The sequence below is a fragment of the Pistacia vera genome, unplaced genomic scaffold (assembly GCF_008641045.1).
Source record: "Pistacia vera cultivar Batoury unplaced genomic scaffold, PisVer_v2 Contig661, whole genome shotgun sequence".
Taxonomy (NCBI): Eukaryota; Viridiplantae; Streptophyta; class Magnoliopsida; order Sapindales; family Anacardiaceae; genus Pistacia; species Pistacia vera.
Window position 1 is genome coordinate 73786 of NW_022196514.1, and position 22266 is coordinate 96051.

The 22266-nt window shown below is 36.0% G+C and overlaps 4 protein-coding genes and 1 pseudogene across 5 annotated transcripts; 2 read left to right on the forward strand and 3 right to left on the reverse strand.

Moving 5' to 3' along the window:
• Positions 1 to 3182: 3182 nt before the first annotated feature.
• LOC116112427 (B3 domain-containing protein Os01g0234100-like) lies at positions 3183 to 9023 on the forward strand. 2 transcript variants are annotated; one of them, XM_031398568.1, is made up of 7 exons: positions 3183 to 3584; positions 3684 to 3767; positions 4243 to 4274; positions 4368 to 4530; positions 4626 to 4832; positions 7852 to 7942; positions 8039 to 9023. In XM_031398568.1, the coding sequence occupies exons 1-7, from the start codon at positions 3408 to 3410 to the stop codon at positions 8815 to 8817; spliced, it is 1533 nt and encodes a 510-aa protein (XP_031254428.1). In that variant the 5' UTR covers positions 3183 to 3407; the 3' UTR covers positions 8818 to 9023. The 2 variants fall into 2 exon arrangements, with proteins under 2 accessions (XP_031254428.1, XP_031254429.1); XM_031398569.1 differs by having other exon boundaries at positions 4374 to 4530.
• Positions 9024 to 9930: 907 nt separating this feature from the next.
• On the reverse strand, positions 9931 to 11019 carry LOC116112436. Its single transcript, XM_031398580.1, has 2 exons — positions 10429 to 11019; positions 9931 to 10342 (listed from the first exon to the last, which is right to left on the reverse strand). The coding sequence occupies exons 1-2, from the start codon at positions 10903 to 10905 to the stop codon at positions 10289 to 10291; spliced, it is 531 nt and encodes a 176-aa protein (XP_031254440.1). The 5' UTR covers positions 10906 to 11019; the 3' UTR covers positions 9931 to 10288.
• Positions 11020 to 16426: 5407 nt separating this feature from the next.
• On the forward strand, positions 16427 to 17435 carry LOC116112413 (cell number regulator 1-like). The gene is made up of 3 exons (XM_031398546.1): positions 16427 to 16694; positions 16790 to 17002; positions 17191 to 17435. The coding sequence occupies exons 1-3, from the start codon at positions 16463 to 16465 to the stop codon at positions 17262 to 17264; spliced, it is 519 nt and encodes a 172-aa protein (XP_031254406.1). The 5' UTR covers positions 16427 to 16462; the 3' UTR covers positions 17265 to 17435.
• Positions 17436 to 17529: 94 nt separating this feature from the next.
• On the reverse strand, positions 17530 to 18339 carry LOC116112412 (annotated as a pseudogene).
• A 1237-nt stretch (positions 18340 to 19576) lies between these two features.
• On the reverse strand, positions 19577 to 21246 carry LOC116112439 (protein DETOXIFICATION 48-like). The gene is made up of 2 exons (XM_031398582.1): positions 21106 to 21246; positions 19577 to 21015 (listed from the first exon to the last, which is right to left on the reverse strand). The coding sequence occupies exons 1-2, from the start codon at positions 21244 to 21246 to the stop codon at positions 19621 to 19623; spliced, it is 1536 nt and encodes a 511-aa protein (XP_031254442.1). The 3' UTR covers positions 19577 to 19620.
• Between the last annotated feature and the right edge of the window lie 1020 nt (positions 21247 to 22266).

Consider the following 22266-nt stretch of genomic DNA (forward strand, 5'->3'; position numbering starts at 1 on the left):
AAGGATGGAAGGGAATCCTCCCTCCACCTGAAGATCTCCTCTGAGATCGCGGCGAGGCCATTGTCCGGGCGCCGTGACGATCTGGCATGGTGAGGAACACCTCTGCGCGAATATCGTACTGCGTCTTTATCTATCAAATTCCTCGGAAGTAAGAACCGAGTAGACATCGAGGGCTGCGTCCTCGGGGACTCCCGCGAGGACGAGCTGGCTCCTTCCTCGGGTCTGGATGTTGACGGTTCCATTCCAGTCTGCAATATCGCAACAACGGTCATTAGGGCCTTCGTGTTCGTCCCATGTAATGACAGGACACCTAAAAATCTAACAATGACTCGAGCCGCCATCCACGGCTCAAATCCAAGGGCGGCGTCGCGTCTCCGGTGAAACCCGAGAGACCCAACCACAGTTCACCCAAACCAGTGCAAAAAAAAAATATATTATATAAAATATATATAATAAAGGAAAAGAAAACCTTACTCTCTGAGATGCGAAGCTGATGCCGAAACACGTTTCGATTGCCTGAAAAACGCCGAACGGAAGAAAGTTATTCCTGGTGTGTAAAGATTTTTCACTTGAGCGAAAGAAATTTCGGTGACCTCATAGAAAAATGCAAGTTTTTATATGAGGGTTGCGAATCGACGGTTACCACCCCTTGGAACTGAAACGACCAGCCCACTCTCTCTCCCGCATAAATGCCCCCACGTCGCATTAAATGACGTGATAATGGTCGTCGTTTCGGTTACGCTGCGCCCCTAACGCTGTCAAACGGTGCCAGCTCAGCACGCGAGGCATTTAATGTGTCTGACAAAAGCTTTAACGCGCGCAGATCGCCTGACAGCATAAAACCAAGTTCATTGAATCTGTAGAGGAGCGTCCATCAGATCCAGGTCGCTAAAGTGAATATTGTCAGGTCGCTCTGGCAGAGAACAGCGCAAAATCGTGCTCGCCAGGGTTTTGTACCGAGCTCATCCCGTTCAGGTCGGAGCGAGCAAAAACTCCGACGTAACTTAGTTTCCAAGGTCCGACCCTCGAACCTTAAAAACTAGGGGGCTTCTGTTATGCCCAAGGAAATAAAGGGCTGACGTGGGAAAGTCACGTGAAGGACGACCTGCTCCCGTCAGAGCAGCACGCACACGTCAGACCTGCCAAGTGATATGGAGCCCACACGCGTCCTTTTTCCTGCAACAAGTCATGCGATGTCAGCTTGGAAAAAGGGAAATGGGACGTAAAGCCGGATTACATACTGACAATCACACCAAACCATGGATTGAGTGATGCTTATACGCTTCAGTCCAGTATAAAGTGAGGAGGACCCCTTCATTAGGGGGATTCGGCCATTTCTCATACAAAGAAATCTCTCTCTCTTGTAATCTTTTCTTTTGACTTTTTCGTCTTATGTAAGTCAGCTCGCGACCGCGACCTGACACACACTAATATCAATACAAATCAGTGGACGTAGGACTTGCTACTTTGGCATCCGAACCACTTAAAAAACTCCCTCTACATTTATTTCACTTTTCATATATTCCATTTTCATGTGTATTGAACAGCCAATCAACATTATACACGTAAAAATTCGTTGGTACAAAAACTTAGCATCAACAGTTGTTATAACAATGTCATATGTAAAACATATTTGTTTATAAATTCACCTTATGATGCAAAAGTGCAAACCTTTCTCTGAAACCATGGTTATTTTAGTTGTTTCATCGGTCTCCTTAAAACTCCTTTTTTCTCAAACCAAGGGTATTTTTGACTTTTCATTAGTCTCTTTAAACCTTATTTTATTTTTATTTTTTCAAAACTAGGGGTATTTTCTTATTTTTATTGGTCAGAATTGGTCTGCAGTTAGATTTAGTGGTGGAAATTGACGGCAGGGGAGGTCTTTGTGTAATATGCCGTAGTTCTGGATCAAACTGTCAATTTTGAAAACTTCCTTTAGGAGCGATATTACTTATGCCATAGTCTATGAGTGTTAAATGAGGATTTGATTAAGTTACCTTGAGAGTGGAGGTTATGAAATTAATAACAATCTTTGTCCTGAAATGCGTATGAAGATTGTCTAAAAGTAATTTGATTGGCATGCTCACGAAATCATGTTTACTCAACCCACATTATTAACAACTAAACACATGCCCCTTTACTCAACCCAATTTACGCCCCCATTTCGCGCAAATATAACCATAATCACATCACTAAATTTAAATAAACCTTTTCATTATTAATTGTAGGTTTTTTAGTGGGCACGGGCACCAAATACATCATCCTTTGAAAATTCTACAGTGCTAAGTTATGTTCCCATAAGAAATTTACCAAATTTTTTGGGCCTCTAAAAATACCCAAACCGAACAGATCCAAACATTTTGGGCTAGAAAGATATAGGCCAGCCCATCATTCTCAATTTGGAGCAATGGAAGTCCAAGTCCAACCACTACCTATATTCAAACTCCAATATTTTAATTTTTAAAGCTCATCATTTATCCCTACACATCCAATTTTACAATTACTATTGCTGCCTAATAACGATAAACAAATTATAATGGAATCTGATCCTGTATATTTCTAACAACCCCCATTTCTGTTTTGGTCAAACAAATAAGGATTTCTGAAATCGGTTCTTCAGACTAGCTTCCATGATACAATATTGCAGTATATTGACATTATTTCATGGTGTCAGATTAGGGGTCGGTTCTTCATTTTTTTCACTTGACAATATCTTTAACAAATTGATTATGAAAACATTTTATATTTCTTCAAAATCAACTAGGCAGGGGATGAAATGCTCAAACGAGTTTCCAAAATTTGAAATTATTTTTTTCCGGACAAATAGTATAAATAAAGTATTTTTAATTGAATGTAAAATCCAAAGTTTGGAGCAACTTAAATGAAGAAGCGTGATTAAAATAGAAAGATTAAAAATCAAAATAAACGGTGATCCCTCTTGTTTCTTATTCCTCTTTATTTAGCCTTCATTCCATTCGTATCTCGTGATTTTAACTCTCCAACTTGAAGACACCCAAAAAAGAAAAAAACCGAATTAGGATTTTTAAANTAAGCAGGGGATGAAATGCTCAAACGAGTTTCCAAAATTTGAAATTATTTTTTTTCCGGACAAATAGTATAAATAAAGTATTTTTAATTGAATGTAAAATCCAAAGTTTGGAGCAACTTAAATGAAGAAGCGTGATTAAAATAGAAAGATTAAAAATCAAAATAAACGGTGATCCCTCTTGTTTCTTATTCCTCTTTATTTAGCCTTCATTCCATTCGTATCTCGTGATTTTAACTCTCCAACTTGAAGACACCAAAAAAGAAAAAAACCGAATTAGGATTTTTAAATACTCGACCCGGTCTCTCGTTCCTTATTTCTTCGCTTCATTGTTCGACTTCTTGATACAAGTTCTTCAAAAATGGATCTGGAGGTCAAGAGGGAAGTCGTAGAAGAACAACAGCTTAACGCCGCGTCGCTTCGTGAGAATTCCAGGGAACCTAGAAGAGTTGAAGATGAAGCCACTCTGGCTCAGCTTTCTTTGTCTACCTCAACCAAGCCAAAACGCAAACCCAAACCTAAGAAAATCTTCACAGCGGTCTCTCTCTCACCAGAAAAAAATATCTTATGTTTATAATGTTGTTTTACTTGTTTGTTAATTCTGCGTTGTTTACTTGAATTGGTGAAATCTTAATAGGATGAACCGATAAAGTCAACTAAGAAGAAAGAAAAAATTATATTAAAGATCAAGAAGACTCAATCTGAGCCTACAATTAAGCAGGTAAGAATGCCTGTGGCTGTTCCTTTATTTGTTTATCGTATGTAGTTTCACCAGCGTTATTGTTATTAGAAATGTGCCCTCATTATTTAGTTTATTTGTAACTTTTGGCATCGTAACATAAAATTAAAGTATTAAAGATGCATACTAGCCCCGACTCTCGGTGTCTAGATTTTTTTTTTTTTGTGCTGCTAGGGTACACATTAACAGGAACAATTGTGATGTAATTTAAAAGCGAAGCTTACATTGAATGGCTACTAATTGTATTTGAGAAATCTGTTCTATGCTTCAGCTTAAAATGTTGTTTTAGGTATTTTTAGTGAATGGTGGAATGATTTTGTTGATTTTCATTGGTTGGAGTTTTCAATTCCTTTTTAAGATTGGACTTTAGGGGTTTTATTCTAATTGGGAATTCATTAATTCAGTGGTATTATGTAATACTATTGTTAAATTAATGGAATGTTTCTGAATTGAACAGGCAGTAACTGAATCTGGAGGAAAGTGTAAGAGGTTAGTGAAGAATCTGTAATATCTATGCTTTCACTTTTTAATCGGTTAGCTTTGTGTTTGGTGATAATGGTTGCCTCTGTGTTCAACCTGAAGTTGTAGGAAAAATAAGGATCCAGTTGACGGGCCATGTCCTCATGCTGAAGTTAAGTCAGCTGCTATGATTAGGGCAGAAGAGGTTCAGTCAAATCTGGAGCCTCAATACCCTAGTTTTGCCAAATCTATGGTCAGATCTCATGTTGCTAGTTGTTTCTGGATGGTAAGTGCTCTATGATGCATAAAATTGAAGCGGGCAAATGGCATAATTGGTGGAACCAGAGCTTTATGCAAGTTACAATTTTTTTTCTTCAACAGGGGCTTCCGGGACAGTTTTGTAAGTTACACTTACCCACTAAGGATGCCAGTGTTGTTTTGGAAGATGAATGTGGGAAACTATATGAGGCAAAATACTTTGCTGAAAAGACAGGATTGAGTGCTGGTTGGAGACAGTTTTCAACTGGCCATAATTTGCTTGAGGGAGATGTTTTAGTCTTCCAATTAATTGATGCTCTTAAATTCAAGGTGATGGCTCATTTTATTTCTTTGTTTATGCTGGTTATTTTTTAAGCTTCTTTCATTTTTTTGTTAAAAATTATATATTTGTATACAACTTAGCAGAAGATCATAAAATTTCCTATATAGTCCCCCTAGCCCATCTATATTATGTTATGGGGATTAAGAAAATAATAATACATTGCAGATTTGTGTTTGCTAAACAAATTTGATTTTTCATTATTTCATAGGGGGAATGAAAAGGAGAAATTCTAATTGATTAGATCTGCATAGAAGTGAACATGATCAGAATATAAGAAAGATGCTCGTATTTGGTTGAATCCTTAATAATGTTGGAGACAATTTATTACTTTTTGATTGGTAGTGCATTACTAAAAAATGAAATGGATGGAACAAAAGGTGTAAGTGATGGTCAGATGAGCTTTTCATTATTTTTCTAGCAAGTAGGAGATTGGATAAAGATTAGAGAATCAATGATGTGCTCCTTCTAGATTATTGATTTGCAGGCTGGAGATTTCTGAATTGCAGACTTTCTCCTCTTTTAGATAAATTTATTTAGGAGTAAATATCGTTAGTGATATGATTTGAAACAGAAATTCGATGGTCTAGGTCAATTATACTTGATTGGTGAACATATTGGTGTATCGCGTGGGTTTATCCTTTTTTGTTATAGAATCTTTGTTTAGGAACAGTACCATGGATGTATGGATTTGCTAGAGGAGATGCGGTCTCAGGAAGATTTATTAAGATTTGCTTGGCTCTTAAAAAACATATTAATTATGCATAGTTGGAGTCTAGAACAATTACCTTTATATAGTTGAAGCTGGGGGAAGCACTGAGCTCACATTTTCTAATCCAAATAGGTCCCTGATGCTAGTGTAGGCAGCTTTAAAGGTCCTTGTCTAGTTACTCTTTTGTTTTCAAGTACGATCTATGCTCTTTTGGCTAAATCTTAAGCCTTCATTGTAAATCAATTGCATAAATCCAAAATGGTTTTCTTTGGTTCTAAAGCATGTGAATGAATGCATTACCTTCTTTAGAATACAGTAAAATTTCTTGACAAAAACTTCTAGATTTCACATATTTAGGCTGTTGGGGGAATAAAGTGATAAGTTTCTTTAAAATAAAAAATCCATCTTTGCATGCTACTTCTCATATAATAATTTTGTTTAGCTTGCTTTACTGTCTCTCCACATACATATATATTATCTTCTGCCTATGATTTAAAGCTCAGATTGGCCTTCTTCCATTCTGACTTTGCCCTAGAAATCCTTGCAACCAAATCTAAATAAAGTTCCACTAAAAACATCAGCTGAGGGCTAATATTCTCAGTTTTCCTGGGGCTAACATAGCTGATCAGTTTCATGAGTGCTTGGGAAAAATTAATGTGTACATGGTAGTCTACTCTGGCAATGCACCCTAGTTTGCAAAGTGATTACACCATGTCAAAAGAATCAACCAATTTGCTACCTGATGAGGAGAAAACGTCTGCATAGATTCAATACCATGGCCGCATGTCCTATAAAGTCATCCTCACAATTTTATTTATATATATTTCTGGTCATTCATTAGGCGTAATAATATGATCTTTTTTCTTATAATTTGATCATTTTTTATGAACTTAGTTAATTTTAATAACATGGCCATTTTTAATGTGCTTTTATTATATGTAGAAAACCCAAAATAGCTCTATAAGCCTATTAAAAATAAAACGTTGTGAACAGAATGAAAAGTCCCCAGTTGTGTTTCTGGAGTCTTAGTCAGTTGTGTTGTTAGTGTCTGTTATTGTTATCCACTTCTAGAACTCATTTAAGTGTCCATGCCCAAAGATTCATCTGAGAGGCTGGATCTTTACATTAATTTGACGGCCAAGTGAGATTGAAATAGCAGTATTGTGATTTTTTTGGTGAATATGATGTGCTACATACATAGAAGTTGCATACTGATTTTTGTAAGATAGTCTTTAATAGAATGGAGGAAGGATTGCAGAATAAGTGCACAAGGTAGTGGTGCTGAAAATATGGACTGCATTGTTGGATGCTTTGAATCATTAGTTGATAAAAATGACAGGTTGGGCCATGATGATGATGAGGTTGAGGGATCTTGCACATCTAGTTTATTCTCAGGAATGATTGGTATAGATTGCTTTGCAATGAAAGAAGCCACATAGCTTCCAATAGTTTATCTGCATGCAATCATTTGCAGGGAAATTATTTGACCAGCTGGGACCCTGGAAAATTTGACTTGGTTTTTTGCAGTTGCTCCAGTTTTGTGATTTCTAAGCTTAGTTATTAGTAGCATATAGGTACTTCAAGGGTATTGGAGTGCCTCATGGTTGCTATCTGATATCATGGGACAACACAATCATGTATTGGATCTTTTTGAACAGCAGCTAAAGATATCCATCATGGATTGGCTGTGCCCATAAAGATTGTTGAGTATAATGCATTCTATCAATCCTTAAAGGTGAGCAAACAGGGACAACTGAATTGCATGAGTAGATGAGGGAAAAGAAATGAGTCATTTGTATGTAGAAGTCCAAGTCACTATAGCCCAGAAGGTACCAGTGTTAAAAGGCCCAAGGGAGTTGTTCTGAGCATAGAGCATAGTGCAAACTTGAATGCAAAATGACGTGGCACATGCACTTGAAATAAAAAAGAGAAGGTCTTCTTGGGAAAAGAGTCGCATATAGTAATCAAGAAAGTTAAAGAAAAGGACTGAAATATTGGGAGATCTAGTCATTTATGTTCTTTCTCTTTCTGAAAAGAGGGAAGCTGCAAGTAGTAAGAAATTGAAGCAGCTCTGCCTGTTAACTAGACTCTAAAGAAGAGGATTTTTTTTTTTTTTGAAAGCTTTCACATGTTAAATTTTTGTTTGAATACACTTTAAGACCGGATTTCTGGTTTATTAGAGGAGGAGGAGGGGAAGGGTTCAAGTTTGATGATATTTTATATGTGATGGTGAATACTAGCTATCCATTTTAATTTTGTTGGTATATTCTGTGAAGATATTTACTTTGTTTTTGTAGGTGTATATAATAAGGGCAAATGATTTTTCTGAAGTTGATGGGGCTCTTGGCCTTCTAAATTTGGATGCTCATACAAAACAAAATGATGCAGGCAAGTTGCTAGATATTTCTTTTGGTACTTTTTGCGTCTGATTTTATTTCAGAATAATTTCTATCTTACATCCCTACCATTGGCCTTGTATGTTAGATCTGAACTTTGAAAAAAGTAATTCAGAAATGAATATAGTACCTCATCAGAATACAAAAAGGAAACGCCTGAAGTCTCTCCCATTAGCAGTAGTCCAGAAGAAAAATAAAAAGTCTGGACAGTCTAAATCAGCTTCTAATATTGGACAACCAGCGGAACAGTCTGAAAATGATAGCGAAGAGGTTGGTTCTGAAGTTCTGGAAGGCTTCAAATTATCTGCACCTGCTGTTCAGTTTAAAGATGTTACAAGTTTAGACAGTTTCAACATCTTTGTAGATGGATCGATTTTAGATTCTGAGCTTCCAGAAGATATTCGGTGTAAGTACTATGAACTTTGCTGCACTCGAAATGCATTTCTTCATGACAGTCTTATCCAGGGCATAAACTTTAAGTTGATTGGTGGAATTATTGCCGAAACTGTTAACATTGCTGATGCTGTAAGAGCTTGCAACCTTGGTACCTCTCGTGATGAATTTGCTAATTGGGAGAAGACTCTGAAAGCCTTTGAACTTCTGGGCATGAATGTTGGATTTTTACGTGCTCGGATACGTCGGCTTCTGAACTTTGCTTTTGAATCAGAAGGTGCCACAGACACAAGGAGGTATATAGAAGCTAAAGCTCAACGAGCTACGGCGGAAGATGAAATAAGAAATATCGAAGCAAGGCTTGCGGAATTGAAAGGGGCCTGTGTAAATTTTTGTGCTGAAATTGATAGTCTGAAGTCGAAAGCTGAGATCTATGAGCTCAAATTCCAGGAAGAGGTTAATGCTCCATGGTGATATTATACTTGATACGTGGGCATTAGTTATTATTCATTTTATTTTTGTTACTCTTATTATTATTTTTATCCTTGTTTATGCTTTTTGATTATGTATGGTATGACTGTCCCATTGTAACTTGAAACACCAAGGAAAACCCTGTTTTGTTTTGTAGATTTGACCCAGGATTACTAGGTAGTTGTATTGTTAGCGAAAATCATTACCCATGCCCAACCCGTTTTAAGGATATCTTTTTCATTTTCCTTTTTTTTTTTTTTCCAGAATTTGACTGTGCAAAACAAAATGGGGGCTTCAGTTCCTCAAAATTTTCACATGAAAGGACTGATCTTGGCTTCCTAGGAGATTGGTCTCTACGAATCTTATTAAGATCCATTGATCCAGGAAAAGTAACATAGTTACTCTTTTCTTAACAAGGTTTGCATACTTGCTGATGGCCCTAATGGTGGTTAGAATTGTCTCAAAAAGTAGTGGCATTTTTTAATCTGCACTGTTATCATAAGTGGTTGCACTTTGCATACTTATTGAGATATATAAAAGGTAATATCATCAATTTTTGTAGAACTTGGTTCTTCTTTGGTGGCTTCCTGCTTAGAAGCATTTGATTGAGATAACATTGAGAATCATTCAAATGTAGAAACAATGCATCTGTCATGAACGGCGAATAGCTATTATAGCTGTTTTGATTCCTCTAGAAGCCAACCAAAAATGCAAACTTCGTCTCAAATATAACAATTCCGTTTCCAGGGATAATTTTCTCCGGGGGTTTTAGTAGATTCATGTATGAAGCTGCATTGTCAATTCTGTGTGCTTTTGAAGATGATGCAAGAGCAGTCGACTGCCTCTCATGCAGTGTATCTAATAACTGAATTCCTGTTTCATAGTCTAGCACTAGAGATCACCAACGTACATTTTCCGGGTAATTTTAATATCAACAATTCAACATACAAAAATTAAATATGCAATATATCCAGTAAAGCCTTGAATCAGCAGTGGATAGAAAAGAAAAAAAAAAAAAAATGTAAAAACAGAAAGTTGGTTACGAAATCATAATATCATAAAAAGATCTCTGTTTAAGAGCAGTTGTGCAAAAGAGGAGCCTTCTACCTCTCCCAATTGATTAATACTACACCGATAGATCCAAGTCAAAGAAATTACATAAGTAGATCCGACTACAACATAAAGATAGACTTATAAATCAGTGCATAACCTGATACAGAAGAAGTTCTTCAACTGCAAACATTTTGTACAAGAAAACAGCCAAAACACCAACTTCTCTAGTTAACATATAATAGAAATACAGATAGTCAAACTCCAAATGAAACCGAGTTAAACCCAAACCCACTAACAGAATTAAGACAATCTAAGTCTATCCGAACCTCCGCTAAAAGTAGTAGAAAATGCATGAACCCCACCAGTTTCTATAAAATTTGCTCCACATCTCTACAGCACCCACCCACCTTGAACAAGACTACTATATCCCAATCTCCAAATCCCTGCAACTTGACCCTCCTTCATTCAGAAGCTCCTGCACAATAACAACAAATCACTGTGAGAAAAATTATTAAAAAATATATAGAAAGTTCCATATATGTATGTTGTTTATGGTCTTACCTTTGAAGTCTTAGTGGTAACATGGTTATCCTCATTAGCAAAAATAGACTTTTTACTTTCACCAACTTTCCCCACTGACCCATCACTCTTTTCAGCTTTCTTGGAGCCAATGTGGGTTCTCCTGAGACCCAGAAATCCCTTCCACCCTGTAGAATAACCCTTTGGGGGCTTCAGTGACACTTGACTATCATTATCATCCTCAGCAAGAAGCTCTTCCCTCAAAGTCCTGTGCATTTGATTATTGCAGTTGTCTTTAAATGGTAAAAGTTTACCCTTGAAAAACAGCTCATCCGCACTCATCATTGAGTAGTTTGTGACTGAAAATTCAAAGTCTGAGGAGACTGGAGCCTCTCTTGTGCTCCTCTCTTGCTTCATCATATGTTGAGACTCAGCAAAATCATTAGAGAAGGAGATTCTTGGGCTCATTGGAGTGCAGCGACCTTTGTGCTCGGAGTTGTACATGTCTAAACATGCCATGAGATTTCAAAACAACATGAAAAGAAAGAAGGAAAAAGACCCAGAAAGAAACCCTAATAAATTCTACAAGGGACCCTCCTACACTATTACAGCTTACCAGGCAGGTGTTTGTACTTATATCCAAAGGAGAGAGAGGAGGTAGCTCTTAGCTTGATGTATGGTTGTTTTGCATTCATGCATGTCATGGTCATGATTTGATGTTTTGTCATGACATGGTAATGTCAGTCAATGATGACCAACTTTGAAGATACAGGTTTTTAGTTTTTACTATTGCTCCTCCTTGGACTTAAATGAAGTCACCAAGAAACACTCTTCTTTTCCTTTTACTATATAAAATAGTATTATATTATTCTTTGAGTAAACCAAGTTAACTTTCTTATCTAGAAACAAACAATACCCTTCTGCTAGATGTTTCTCAAATGGTTGAAAGCTTCTACGAAGATTCCAAGAAGTTGTCAAAACTGCAATGAAAATTTATTTATTAATCCATCTGTCAGTGCAAATTCAGTGTTCCCACACTGTTTAAATTCAAATTAGATTTAGAATCTCTCAATTCTTTTCTGTGTATATATATATATATAGATAATAGATCCACTACCATTTACCGAAAAAGCTATAATAAGATTCAATGCAGATGATAAATATGCAAAATCCAATTGTAAAAATCGTATAGTAATATCAACTACAGCACATTTTTCACTAATTTAGCACAACACTGACTCACTTTTTCCCCAGAAGAGAAAACTGCAGTTATGATCAAAAGCATGTATGTGTATGCAGTGTGCTCTGTTTACAAACTGATCAACAATGTAGTCATAGATTTAAACGATAAAATCGGTAAAAAACCAATACATAAAAATAGAAGAGATTATAATTACGAGTGGGGTCAAGCTAAAGATGAACATCATTTATTGATGGATGGGTGAAATCAAGATGTGATGTAGCCAGATTTAGGGAGAGATGGCAACAGTTTTTTCTAAATATTGCTGGCATAGAAAGCAACAACAGTGTTATTTAAAGGATTGAGAGTATTGGGGTTTTGAAGAGGCCGTAAAATGCTTTGAATGTTTATTGAATCAGTTTTTTAAAAAAGAGAGACAGAGTGGCACAGTGACAGTCCATTGAAGAGTGGCATCGGCTTTGCATTTGCTTGACTGAGCTTTGACTTGTAAGTAAATTAGCAGTGAATGAGCTGGCGATACCGACGGATCAAAGGGGCCACGTGACCAGAGTTTCCTAATTCTTTATGTAATTATGAAAACTAAATCATTATCTTCCCCAGTTCCCCTTCCTCTTTAAATCTTCTAATCTCCGGCTTAAAATCTTTCTTTCACTCAACTTGAAGACCAACACCTTCTGTTCCTGTCCCAATATATCTCATTTATACCACCACTCCTCACGTGCCCACGTGATTCTCTACAGTCCTTCTTCCTTAAATCATCTACTGCAGTTTGTAATTACAGCTTCTGCAAAGTATACTTAACACCATATTACTATTGTAGAATGTATTAAATTTAGTTTATGAAATGGAGATCGAGAATTTGTCGTTTATGGATTCAACTTTATGTGGGTGTCTGTGAGTTCACTCTGCCGATTGCAAGAACTAATTTTTTTTTTTTTTTTAATAAAAAGATGGAGGCTTTACACATCAATGAATGCAACAGTGGGTGGAAAGAATCCAGTATCTTTATATCATTTAATGTTTTGTTTTGGTGGTTATGTTAACAATTACAGATATGATGTGTCTAATTAAATATAGAGGTAATCAGTCGGCAAACTCTGCAGACTCAGAAATCAGAATCAACAAGATCTATGTGCACAATTTGGATTTGGAGTCTTTTTACACTCTCTAATCTTTAATCACCTTTCTAATTAAACTTATTTTCTGGAGTTTCATGGGAGTGGTTATGGGTAAATACTATAACGTTTGAGGTAAACTACCGTAACAGTTTTGAAGAGTTTTAATAAGGTTTTAAAATATAATATGTGTTTGGAGTTTATTTTCAGCAGTTCCAACAATTTTTTAAAATGATAAATTTACGTATATCCGATAAAAAACCCTAATTCAACCCGTATTTGAAAATTTTGTTTTTTTAATTATAAGGTAAGAGTTATTTATTTGTTTCTATTTATTAATATTTTTAACTTCAAATGTAATAAAGTCTTTTATCCTTGTTCGTCATTCTTTGAACATTTGGAATAATGAAAAACTGTAACTTCCCTTCTCTAAGACCATCTCCAACCATTGCACCAATTTGGTGCAAAATTACACCAAATTGGTGCAAAATTGGTGCAAAACACTATTTCATCTCCAACCCACAACACCAAATATTGCACCAAAAAAAATATTCCTTATAATATTCCCTAGAATATTCTTTAGAATATTCTTTTTTTTCTTTTATTGTAATAATCAACAATTAATCTATTCACTTATTATTTTTGTATATATAATTAAATATTGGGAATGATATTTTTATTAAATAATAATTATTTTGAAAATTATACTATTTAATAGAATTAAGTATTTATTTAATCAAATAAACATTACATTTAATATAGAAAACATTACATCTAATATAAACATACATTTTATTTGAGTTATTAGTTTAATATTGCATTGAATAAAGTTCTATTTTTAATTTTTCATCATTTTTTAAATTATATCATTATTATAAATTTATATTATAAATAATAATCAAATTAAATAAATACAAATACTCAAATTTGGTGTGATTTTTGGTGTAAAATTAATACTCAAATTAACTTAACAAAATTAAAAAAAAAAACTAAAATTAAAAAAATTTTTTTTTTTTATGTCTGCTACAGTACCGCGCCATTTTGCGCCAGTGTACAGTGCTGCGCCAAATTTGGCGCAGCACTGTAGCACTGCGCCAAATGGCGCAGTGTTTAGCGCAGGTTGGACTGCCAACCCACGTCAAATTGGTGTTTTTTGCACCATTTTAGCGTGGGTTGGAGATGCCCTAAGAAAACATCTAGAAATGAGATTTTAATAATTTTTTTTTATGATTATTTAAAATTATTTTATATTTAATATGATTGAAGACATGTATAATATAGTTAATTTGTTTTTTTTGATATAATGGTGATAGTTTTATAGTGGATAGAGTATTTATGGAATAAAATTTTTAAACCAATCAAAACACCCCGAATCAGAGTGTTTTATAAACCTCTAAAAAATAAACTATATTGGTTCTAGATGATATTTGAGCCAGTCAAAACTCAAAACCAGTGTATAAAATTTAAAAAAATAATGATTTTAAAACACTTTAAAAACAGTCTAATTAAAAACACGTTTAAAAAAAAAACTCTCCCTTCAGCTTTCCCTAAGATTTATTTAACTTACAGTTACATGGTTGTCACTCACATGGTTTTAAGCTTTTTAAAGATGGCAAATCAAATGGGGTTGTGCCACGTGGTGAATTCCTACAGAATAAATGCCTATAAACAAGGAACAGTCGACACACGTTGATCAATTCAACGAGCATTTACCAGAGTTTGGGGGCAGGGCCGCAGGGTGAAAAAGAAAAACCGAAAAAATGCTTTTCTCTCACTTCCTCTCCTGTCTTTATCATTAATGACTTGGATTTTATAAAATCATAAAACTAATCAATGTTTAAAAAGTTTTACATTAACCATTCTTTTTTTCCACAGTTAAATAATAAATCCAGTTTCCAATGTTGGATCAAGAAGGTTTTCTAGTACGGAAGGTGTACGTGTGTGTGAGCTCTGTGTCATTCCCTAATATTTGAGTGATTTACTTTCTTTTTAAAGTTGTTATGTAATTAATTGTTAAGAAAAATAATGTGAGTGAGAAGGGATATAGATATGAAGAGAATAATAATGGTGGTGAGTACATTGTGATTAGACTGTCGATTTAGTAGGTGGAAAAGATTGCGATGTTTTTAATAATACTGCTAGTGATAGATGTGAAAGACAAATCCAGGCCTAATTTGAATCGTGGTTTATGATTGAAGCAGTGTTATTTTGTCCTGGGCCTGGTCTAGGTCTCTAGGCTTAGGGTTAGAAAACAAGAATATGGGAAAGGGTCAAAAAGAAAAGAATCAAACACTTAAACCAGGCCAAAATACAGGTCTTTGGGACAAAATAAAACGTGGCCCATTAGGCAGACATCATCTCAACAACCCTACATGCTAACCCTCTTTCACACCCAAAACAAACTCTTTTATTAACACACTTGTTAATTTATTCTTTTTTTTTTTTTTTTTTAATTATAAGCACATGTAATTAGATCCGCATGAAAGTTGATGAGGTAGTTGAGAAGAATAGCCGCTTTGATTTTGAACTGAAAGATCAAATGTTCGGTAGCGTGTTTAATTATCTTGTGAAAGCCTATTTATGATCCACTGTTTAATGGATTATGCTTTGCTTTCGTCTACCATTAATGTCCAATAACCCAATATAGGAGCTCATTTATTTTAAAAATAATAATAATAGTAAATAAGAAGAGCAAACACAGGGAGCGATAGCGATGGTTCACTAGAAGGTTTGACTAAATTGGGGAAGAAAGGACTAGGTTGGCCGGATTGAACCACATGGCCACCTGCATAGAACAAGCCAAAGAGGACAGTAACAAATTTGTGCAGTGCAGATAAATGCGTACTCAAATCTTCTCTATTTCTTCCGCTTCTCTTTTATGTCATCATCATCATTTTGTCTTCTACCTTCTTTCCGCCATGTGAACTCCCTGCTTTCTCTTCACCCTTCATTTTCATCCACTCTCTTTTCTGGACCAAAAGAATATTTTTACTTTTACGTTTTTCAAATTCAAAACAAATTATAAGACTACATATTTGAATGACAATGTTTACCGACTCAAAGTTACGTTTAGTTTTAAGAAGCTAGATTTTAAGAGCTTGTGTGAGGGTGTTGGATATGTAGTCGTCGTCATAGTCAAGTTAAGAAATTAAAGAAATATATAATGAAATAGGAATCGGTACACTTCTCTTTTTTGGCATTTGCAATCAACAATTTCAAGGAAATCGTGAGATTCCCAACTTGCATGAATGACTCCAACTCACATGGACACCAAGATATAGAAATTTGCCACCCCTTTTTTCACTTCATTCCATGACATACTTACTTCCTCCTCCTGCACCTTCTTATTAAATGGAAGCCTTACGCTCTGATGCTTTAACTGCATCATATTATGTTTTTTTAATTAAGAAAACCTCGTAGATTATTTAAAAGAGTTATAAACTGGATTAAAGGGGGAGTCCCAAGCCATTCTTCCCCACTCAGAACCAGCTGCCAACCTGGTCACGTTGGAATTTGTATATATCATATTATAAAATAATAACGATCAATCTGAAAGTACTACTAACATTCAATTTTTAAAACTTAAACAACAAGACATAGAAGCAACTAAATTTAATTGGACTGCATGCCTTGAATGTCTCTTGGTCAAACATTGACAGCAATATCTAGGAGATGAGCTTATATGAATATTATCTTAAACTAGTTCTTTTTCAAATACAAGTTTAGTTTCCATCACTTTTCTTCAAGGAAAAAAAAAAAAATGTATCCCCCTCCTCCATCCTATGACAATGCAAAATATTCACAAGGGTATGCAGATGCTATGAACATCCCTCCTAGAGAACCCTACCCTCCCTCCAATCTTGCAACTGGAACACGGTGGTCGACCGGTCTCTGTCATTGTTGCGATGACCCTGCAAACTGTTTGATTACTTGCTTTTGTCCTTGTGTTACGTTTGGACAGATTGCTGAGATAGTTAACAAGGGTGACATATGTAAGTTTGATTTCATTACTACTGTTATTGAAGGTGCTATTTTGGTGTGTAGTTAAGATTTAATGGGTTAACATTCAGGGTGCGTCTTGGTGCAGCTTGTGCAGCTAGTGGTGCAGTTTATGGGCTTCTAGTGGGCTTTGTGGGCTCATCATGCTTGTACTCATGTTTTTACCGTTCAAGATTGAGAGGGCAATATAACTTGCAGGAGGCACCTTGCGCCGATTGCTTAACTCACTTCTGTTGTGAACCATGTGCTCTTTGTCAAGAGTATAGAGAGCTCAAGAACCGTGGTTTTGATATGGGGATTGGTAAGAGTACATTTTCTGTAGTATTCTTGTCACAAATTGAATAATTCAATTTTCTTGTAGCTGTTTAATGTCTTTTTTAAAATGAGAATTTTCACTGTACTGGCTTAATTATTTCACCTATTTGAAATTTCTCTTGCTCTTTTAGCCATTCTAATGTATTGATTACTCAAATTTTTTGAGTATGGAAGGTTGGCAGGCAAACATGGAAAGGCAAAACAGAGGAATCACCATTGCTCCTGTTGTTGGAGGAATGTCCCGATGATCGGAACACACCAAGCTAGCTGCAGATATGAACACCTAATAGGCTGTATTCGTTATGCTAATTTTACTGTTTTCATTTATTATATTGTTTTTGGCTTATTGTAATCATCGGATCAATAAGGATCCTTCTCACTTTCAGAAATTTTAACTTTGGAGACAAAAGAATGCTTGTAGCTGATGATTATTTGGTTCCATTCAAGTATCCAAGATCCAGTTTTCTCGTCTTTGTTATTATTATTATTTATATTATTGTCCTAGGTACTTCAGTATTCAAGTCATAAAAAGAGATGTATAGCACAAACAAAATAGTCCTTGAGGAGCATGATTAATTTCAACATCATCATGCACACATACAATCCCTAAGAAAATAACAAAGATTGGAGTTAATTAGGATGGAAGATGCATGGCAGAAGCACTAAGTGACTTTCATGGTGCGAGTCATCATGGTCATAAACTCATCCATGTCAACAGAACCATCGCCATCAGCATCCACACCTCGAATCATTTTCCTACAAGCATCAAGGCTACATCTTTCTCCCATTCTCCTCAAAACCTCCATTAACTCTTCAGCATCAATTTTTTTATCTCCATTCAAATCAAACACTTGAAACGCTGCTTGAATGTCACTTTTCCTTGAACCTCTCCCATGCCCTTCATCATTTCCATGAACTCTTTGAAGTCAATGAACCCATCTCCATCAGTGTCAACGAACTGAAAGGATTTAGCAGCTTCAGTTTCTGCTACTCCTTTACCCAGCAGATTTAAAGCTGCTTTGTACTCCTGCCGAGAGATCTTCCCATCTTTGTTAGTGTCAAATTTGTCAAACACGGATCTCATCTCCTGCACATTTGGTTGCATGACTTTTGAAGCACTAGAATTTTTTCTTTCCATAGAGATGCTCAACTGGGGTGGTGATTTTTGAGAGGACTTTCTATTTGAAAGGCCATACTGGAAATTGAGAAAACTTGTTTTGGACATTCTCACGATGATTCTTTAATGCAGAGCAAGCAAACTTATAAAAATGCCGAGATAAGCTTGAATGCAACTTCCTCTCGACCTTCATATTTATATGTAAGTTGCCAATTCCTCTTGGGCTTTATTTTTCCTTTATAATAATAATCATGAAAGTTGTCTTTCTCTTTTCTTAGCTAGCTAGGTGCGTGCTCCACTGGTCCTCGTATTCTTATTCTGCAAATCACTTTCATGAAACTTGAGGGAAGTTTCATGGTAAATTCCGGAAGATGCGTGTAAGGAAAAAAAGAGTGGACTATATGGTAACAAGTGGCAAAGAAACAGCATATATACCAAAAAAAAAAAATAATAATAATAATAAAGACCCCCTTTTTTTAACAAATTGATAAGCATCTTCTTTGATTCACCATCCAAAGGACCCTTCCTTTGGCATACTTTATAAAGTGAAAGATGCTTTCGTCTTCTGGAAATGGGATAAGAGAAACAGAAAGTGAAAAGGAAGGTACGTAGAGGTATATATGGTGGATTTGTGAACTCACCTCGTTGATTATAAATAAAACAAAAAACAAATATTTGAGTTTGAGGGAAAATTAACAAGAAGTTAAACTAATTAAGGATATTCGGTATTATTCAGAAATACCACTTCATTGCTTTCACTACGTACGTATCATGCATAGAAGATGAAAATCAAAGCATCATCAACTGATTTTAAACGACTTTAATAAGGATTTTCAACTCCATCGAACGATTGGCAATACCAAAAGGTCCAAAACCAAAATAAAAAGGTCAAACGTACTACTTTGTGCCCGAAATTGTTACATAGAGATAGAGGATATATATATTATTTGTACAATCCGTGTACCATAATTAGTTATTACATGTATCTAGGATAGAAAATTAATATATTCTTAGAATAATAAAGGTTGACTCATAACCCAATTTTACAAATTTTCTCTCACATTTTCGATGTGTCAGCTTGCAATTGGATAGACGGAATTCATCACTAATAGACGAGACCTATTTGTGAACTATCATATCGAAATTATAAGAGACTTTATTAGATTGAGTTATAAGTGTATTATTATTCTTCATGACATTACATAAGAAAACTTTGTATGCGAAGCTATTATAAATATCAAAATAGCTTCTATCGTGATTACATTGGTTCTCTGGCCTCATTCTTAACATTGAAACTGAACATAAGGCCCAACTCAAATGTGAGCCTGTACATAACTATTCACCATGACATACATACACATAATCTTAATAGATAAAACCCTAAAAACAGAAGAAATAACAAAACAAAAAAAAGGCAAAAATGCCTTTCTCTATAAGGGACGATTCAAATAAAAGGTACTAAACAGTGTAGATTTGATTGTTAAATTCTAATTTAGCACTGGTCCTGATATTAAACCCCTCTCTGCTTCATCTTCCATGGTAGTACCAGTGAGCTCTCTGGCTTTTTGGGCTTGCACCATCCAATCTGTTCTAACCAAAGCTCCCACCATCATAACAGCACACACAGCCTGGGCCGCTAATAACCCCAACCAAAGCCCGATTAAGCCCATGTTCATCAGCAAGCCCATCAAGATAGCAATAGGCAACCCCACACCATAGAACGACACCAAGTTTATGTTGGCACCCAAAGTTGGCCTGGCACTGCCTCTCAACGCCCCGCAGATGGTGGTTTGTGGGCAGTTTCCTAGCTCGCACAAGCCCACCACCGGCATGGATATAGCAGTTAATGATAAAATGGCTGTGTCATTGGTAAAGATTTGGCCCCAAACATTTCGCATTGTTGTCATGAACGACAAGGCGATAATGCTCATGAAAATAGCGCATAATAGGGCAATGATAGAAGAAGTTTTAGCTTTGAAAAGCCTGTTAGCGCCCAGCTCCTTACCAACCCTGGTTGATACGGCTAAACTTAGTGATGAAGGGAAGATGTAAACAAGTGAAGTTGCTTGTATTATAATTCCCATGGTGGCAATAGCCTCACTGCCATTCGACACGAGCCCTGAAAGGACTATCATGAGCTCATACCACCACCACTCTAAACACACAGAGATGCAACTCGGGATTGCCAGGCCGAGAATTGGTCTCCATTCTACAAAGCATTCAAGTGACCAGCCTGGCCATGATTTTCCACAAGTATCAGAAAAGAAGATATAAACCAAAAGGGTTAATAGTAGATTGAAATCCGTTAAGACCGCAGCCACAGCTACGCCTTGAATGCCAAGGCTTAGATGATAGACTAAGAGGTAGTTCAATGGTGCATGCAGAGCAAGAGCAAGAGCTGCACTCAACATAAGAGGGAAAGTTATGTTTTGGGTTCTCAGGTAGATTTTGAGAGGATTGATAATGGATTGGAAGAATAGATCTGGGAGGGAGAATGCGAGATAAGTAGAAGCGATGGATGAGATAACAGGATCTTGGCCACAGAAGAGAAGTATGGGTTCGGAGTTTAGCCACAAAAGAGAGATGGGTAAACAAACTAAGAGGAGAATGACAATGGTGCGTTGTAGGGTTTGGCCCATAAGTGGCCATTGTCTGGCTCCACAGGCTTGAGAAGAGATGGTTTCCATGCCTATAGAGAGGCCAGAAATGAGTGAATAGCCAGTGATGTTAGCAATACCGATTGAAAGTGAACCTGCTGCCAATTCATGCTTACCCAATTTCCCCATAAAGAACATTGATATTGCTGATTTTCCGTAGACTAGAAGGCCTGTTATAATCATTGGGAGGGCTATGGTATACAGCTCTTTGACCTCTTCAACAACCTGAAAGTTGAGAAAGCCAAAAAAATTAACTATGAAAGCAGTAGTAGTAAAAGGAAAAATACAAGAAAATGCTGGTGTCATTAAACTAACCTGTGATAGAGATGGTCGGCACGCATTATATTGGCAGTTCAGAGAATCTTGCTGAACTTCTGCTACATTTTTAGCAGTTTCATGCAGAGAAGTTGTTGAGTTATAATTCAACAGAAGAGGAACTGACGAATCATTCACCATCTTAATTAATTAGAAAGACAAGAGAATTACTTGAGCCTGCAGAGAGGTAGGTTGAGTCTTAGTAATAACAAAAGAGAGCACTGAAAATGAAAGCAAAGGTGTTTGAGATAGATGGGTATCCAGTTAAATAGAGGGAAGACATTCTCTTTTCCGGGGTGGATACTGGACAATCAATCTCAGGGCGAGGTAGTTGTATATATAGATATCTGAGAGTGGTTTTTCCTGTATGACTTTTAGTAATGTAATTAGAAGAGATTAGTTGGTGGTGAAAAAAGGAGGTTAAAGAGTGAAATGAATGGAAAGGTGGTGGCAGTCCCTCCAAATGCCAAACAAGGAAAGCTGTCAACACATCATCAACATTCAAAACAACTATTTCTCCTTTCCATGGCATGGCCCCATTGCACCCACCCTCTTCTAATCAATCTAGGGGTGCCCCTTTCCATCTCTTTATATTTCCAATCATATCTCATTTTTACTCCCATTCATTTAAACACTTATACATTTTTATATTCGTCTCAACATTAGTTTATTTGTGCACTCTGTACCATTAATAGTACAAATTTTGTATCCTTTAGTACCGGCAAATCCTTTGCAAATTCAATGGTTTGTTTGCCTCTATATTTATAATTTATTAAAAAAAAAAAAAAAAAAAGAAAGAAAAGGGTTGGGTGTTACACGTATCCTAACCACCTGCACGTGTGCTGCTGCAAAAATGTATGCATGCCACTTGCCAGAAAAATGATTTACCAGATTGTTTGTGTTGGAGAATATATTTGCATGGCTGTGCCTGTGTGTCTTGGTAAATTTTGTCAAAACACCTTTCAGCACTCTTGACACTTTGTTTCGTACCTTGTACAACTACACTACTGTTTTATTCCACTTTTCTTTTCTTCACACCCTTCATATTGTTGAGTTTGAGTATGGTCAAATGTTCTCGAAGCAGCAAAAGCCATGTAAAATTCTGGTATTCATATCATTAAACGTTAAAATCATATTGAAAACTGCAGGATAATATGCAAG

Excerpts from the sequence above, each read along its gene's own strand:
- LOC116112436 (XM_031398580.1), bottom strand. The coding sequence starts at position 10,905 with ATGGCATGTTTAGACATGTACAACTCCGAGCACAAAGGTCGCTGCACT. Across the intron at positions 10,343-10,428 it reads TTACCACTAAGACTTCAAAG|GAGCTTCTGAATGAAGGAGG; the intron begins GTAAGACCATAA and ends GTTATTGTGCAG.
- LOC116112439 (XM_031398582.1), bottom strand. The coding sequence starts at position 21,246 with ATGGTGAATGATTCGTCAGTTCCTCTTCTGTTGAATTATAACTCAACA. Across the intron at positions 21,016-21,105 it reads GCCGACCATCTCTATCACAG|GTTGTTGAAGAGGTCAAAGA; the intron begins GTTAGTTTAATG and ends CTCAACTTTCAG.
- LOC116112427 (XM_031398568.1), top strand. The coding sequence starts at position 3,408 with ATGGATCTGGAGGTCAAGAGGGAAGTCGTAGAAGAACAACAGCTTAAC. Across the intron at positions 3,768-4,242 it reads CTGAGCCTACAATTAAGCAG|GCAGTAACTGAATCTGGAGG; the intron begins GTAAGAATGCCT and ends TGAATTGAACAG. Across the intron at positions 4,275-4,367 it reads TCTGGAGGAAAGTGTAAGAG|TTGTAGGAAAAATAAGGATC; the intron begins GTTAGTGAAGAA and ends TTCAACCTGAAG.
- LOC116112413 (XM_031398546.1), top strand. The coding sequence starts at position 16,463 with ATGTATCCCCCTCCTCCATCCTATGACAATGCAAAATATTCACAAGGG. Across the intron at positions 16,695-16,789 it reads AGTTAACAAGGGTGACATAT|CTTGTGCAGCTAGTGGTGCA; the intron begins GTAAGTTTGATT and ends GTCTTGGTGCAG. Across the intron at positions 17,003-17,190 it reads TGGTTTTGATATGGGGATTG|GTTGGCAGGCAAACATGGAA; the intron begins GTAAGAGTACAT and ends TGAGTATGGAAG.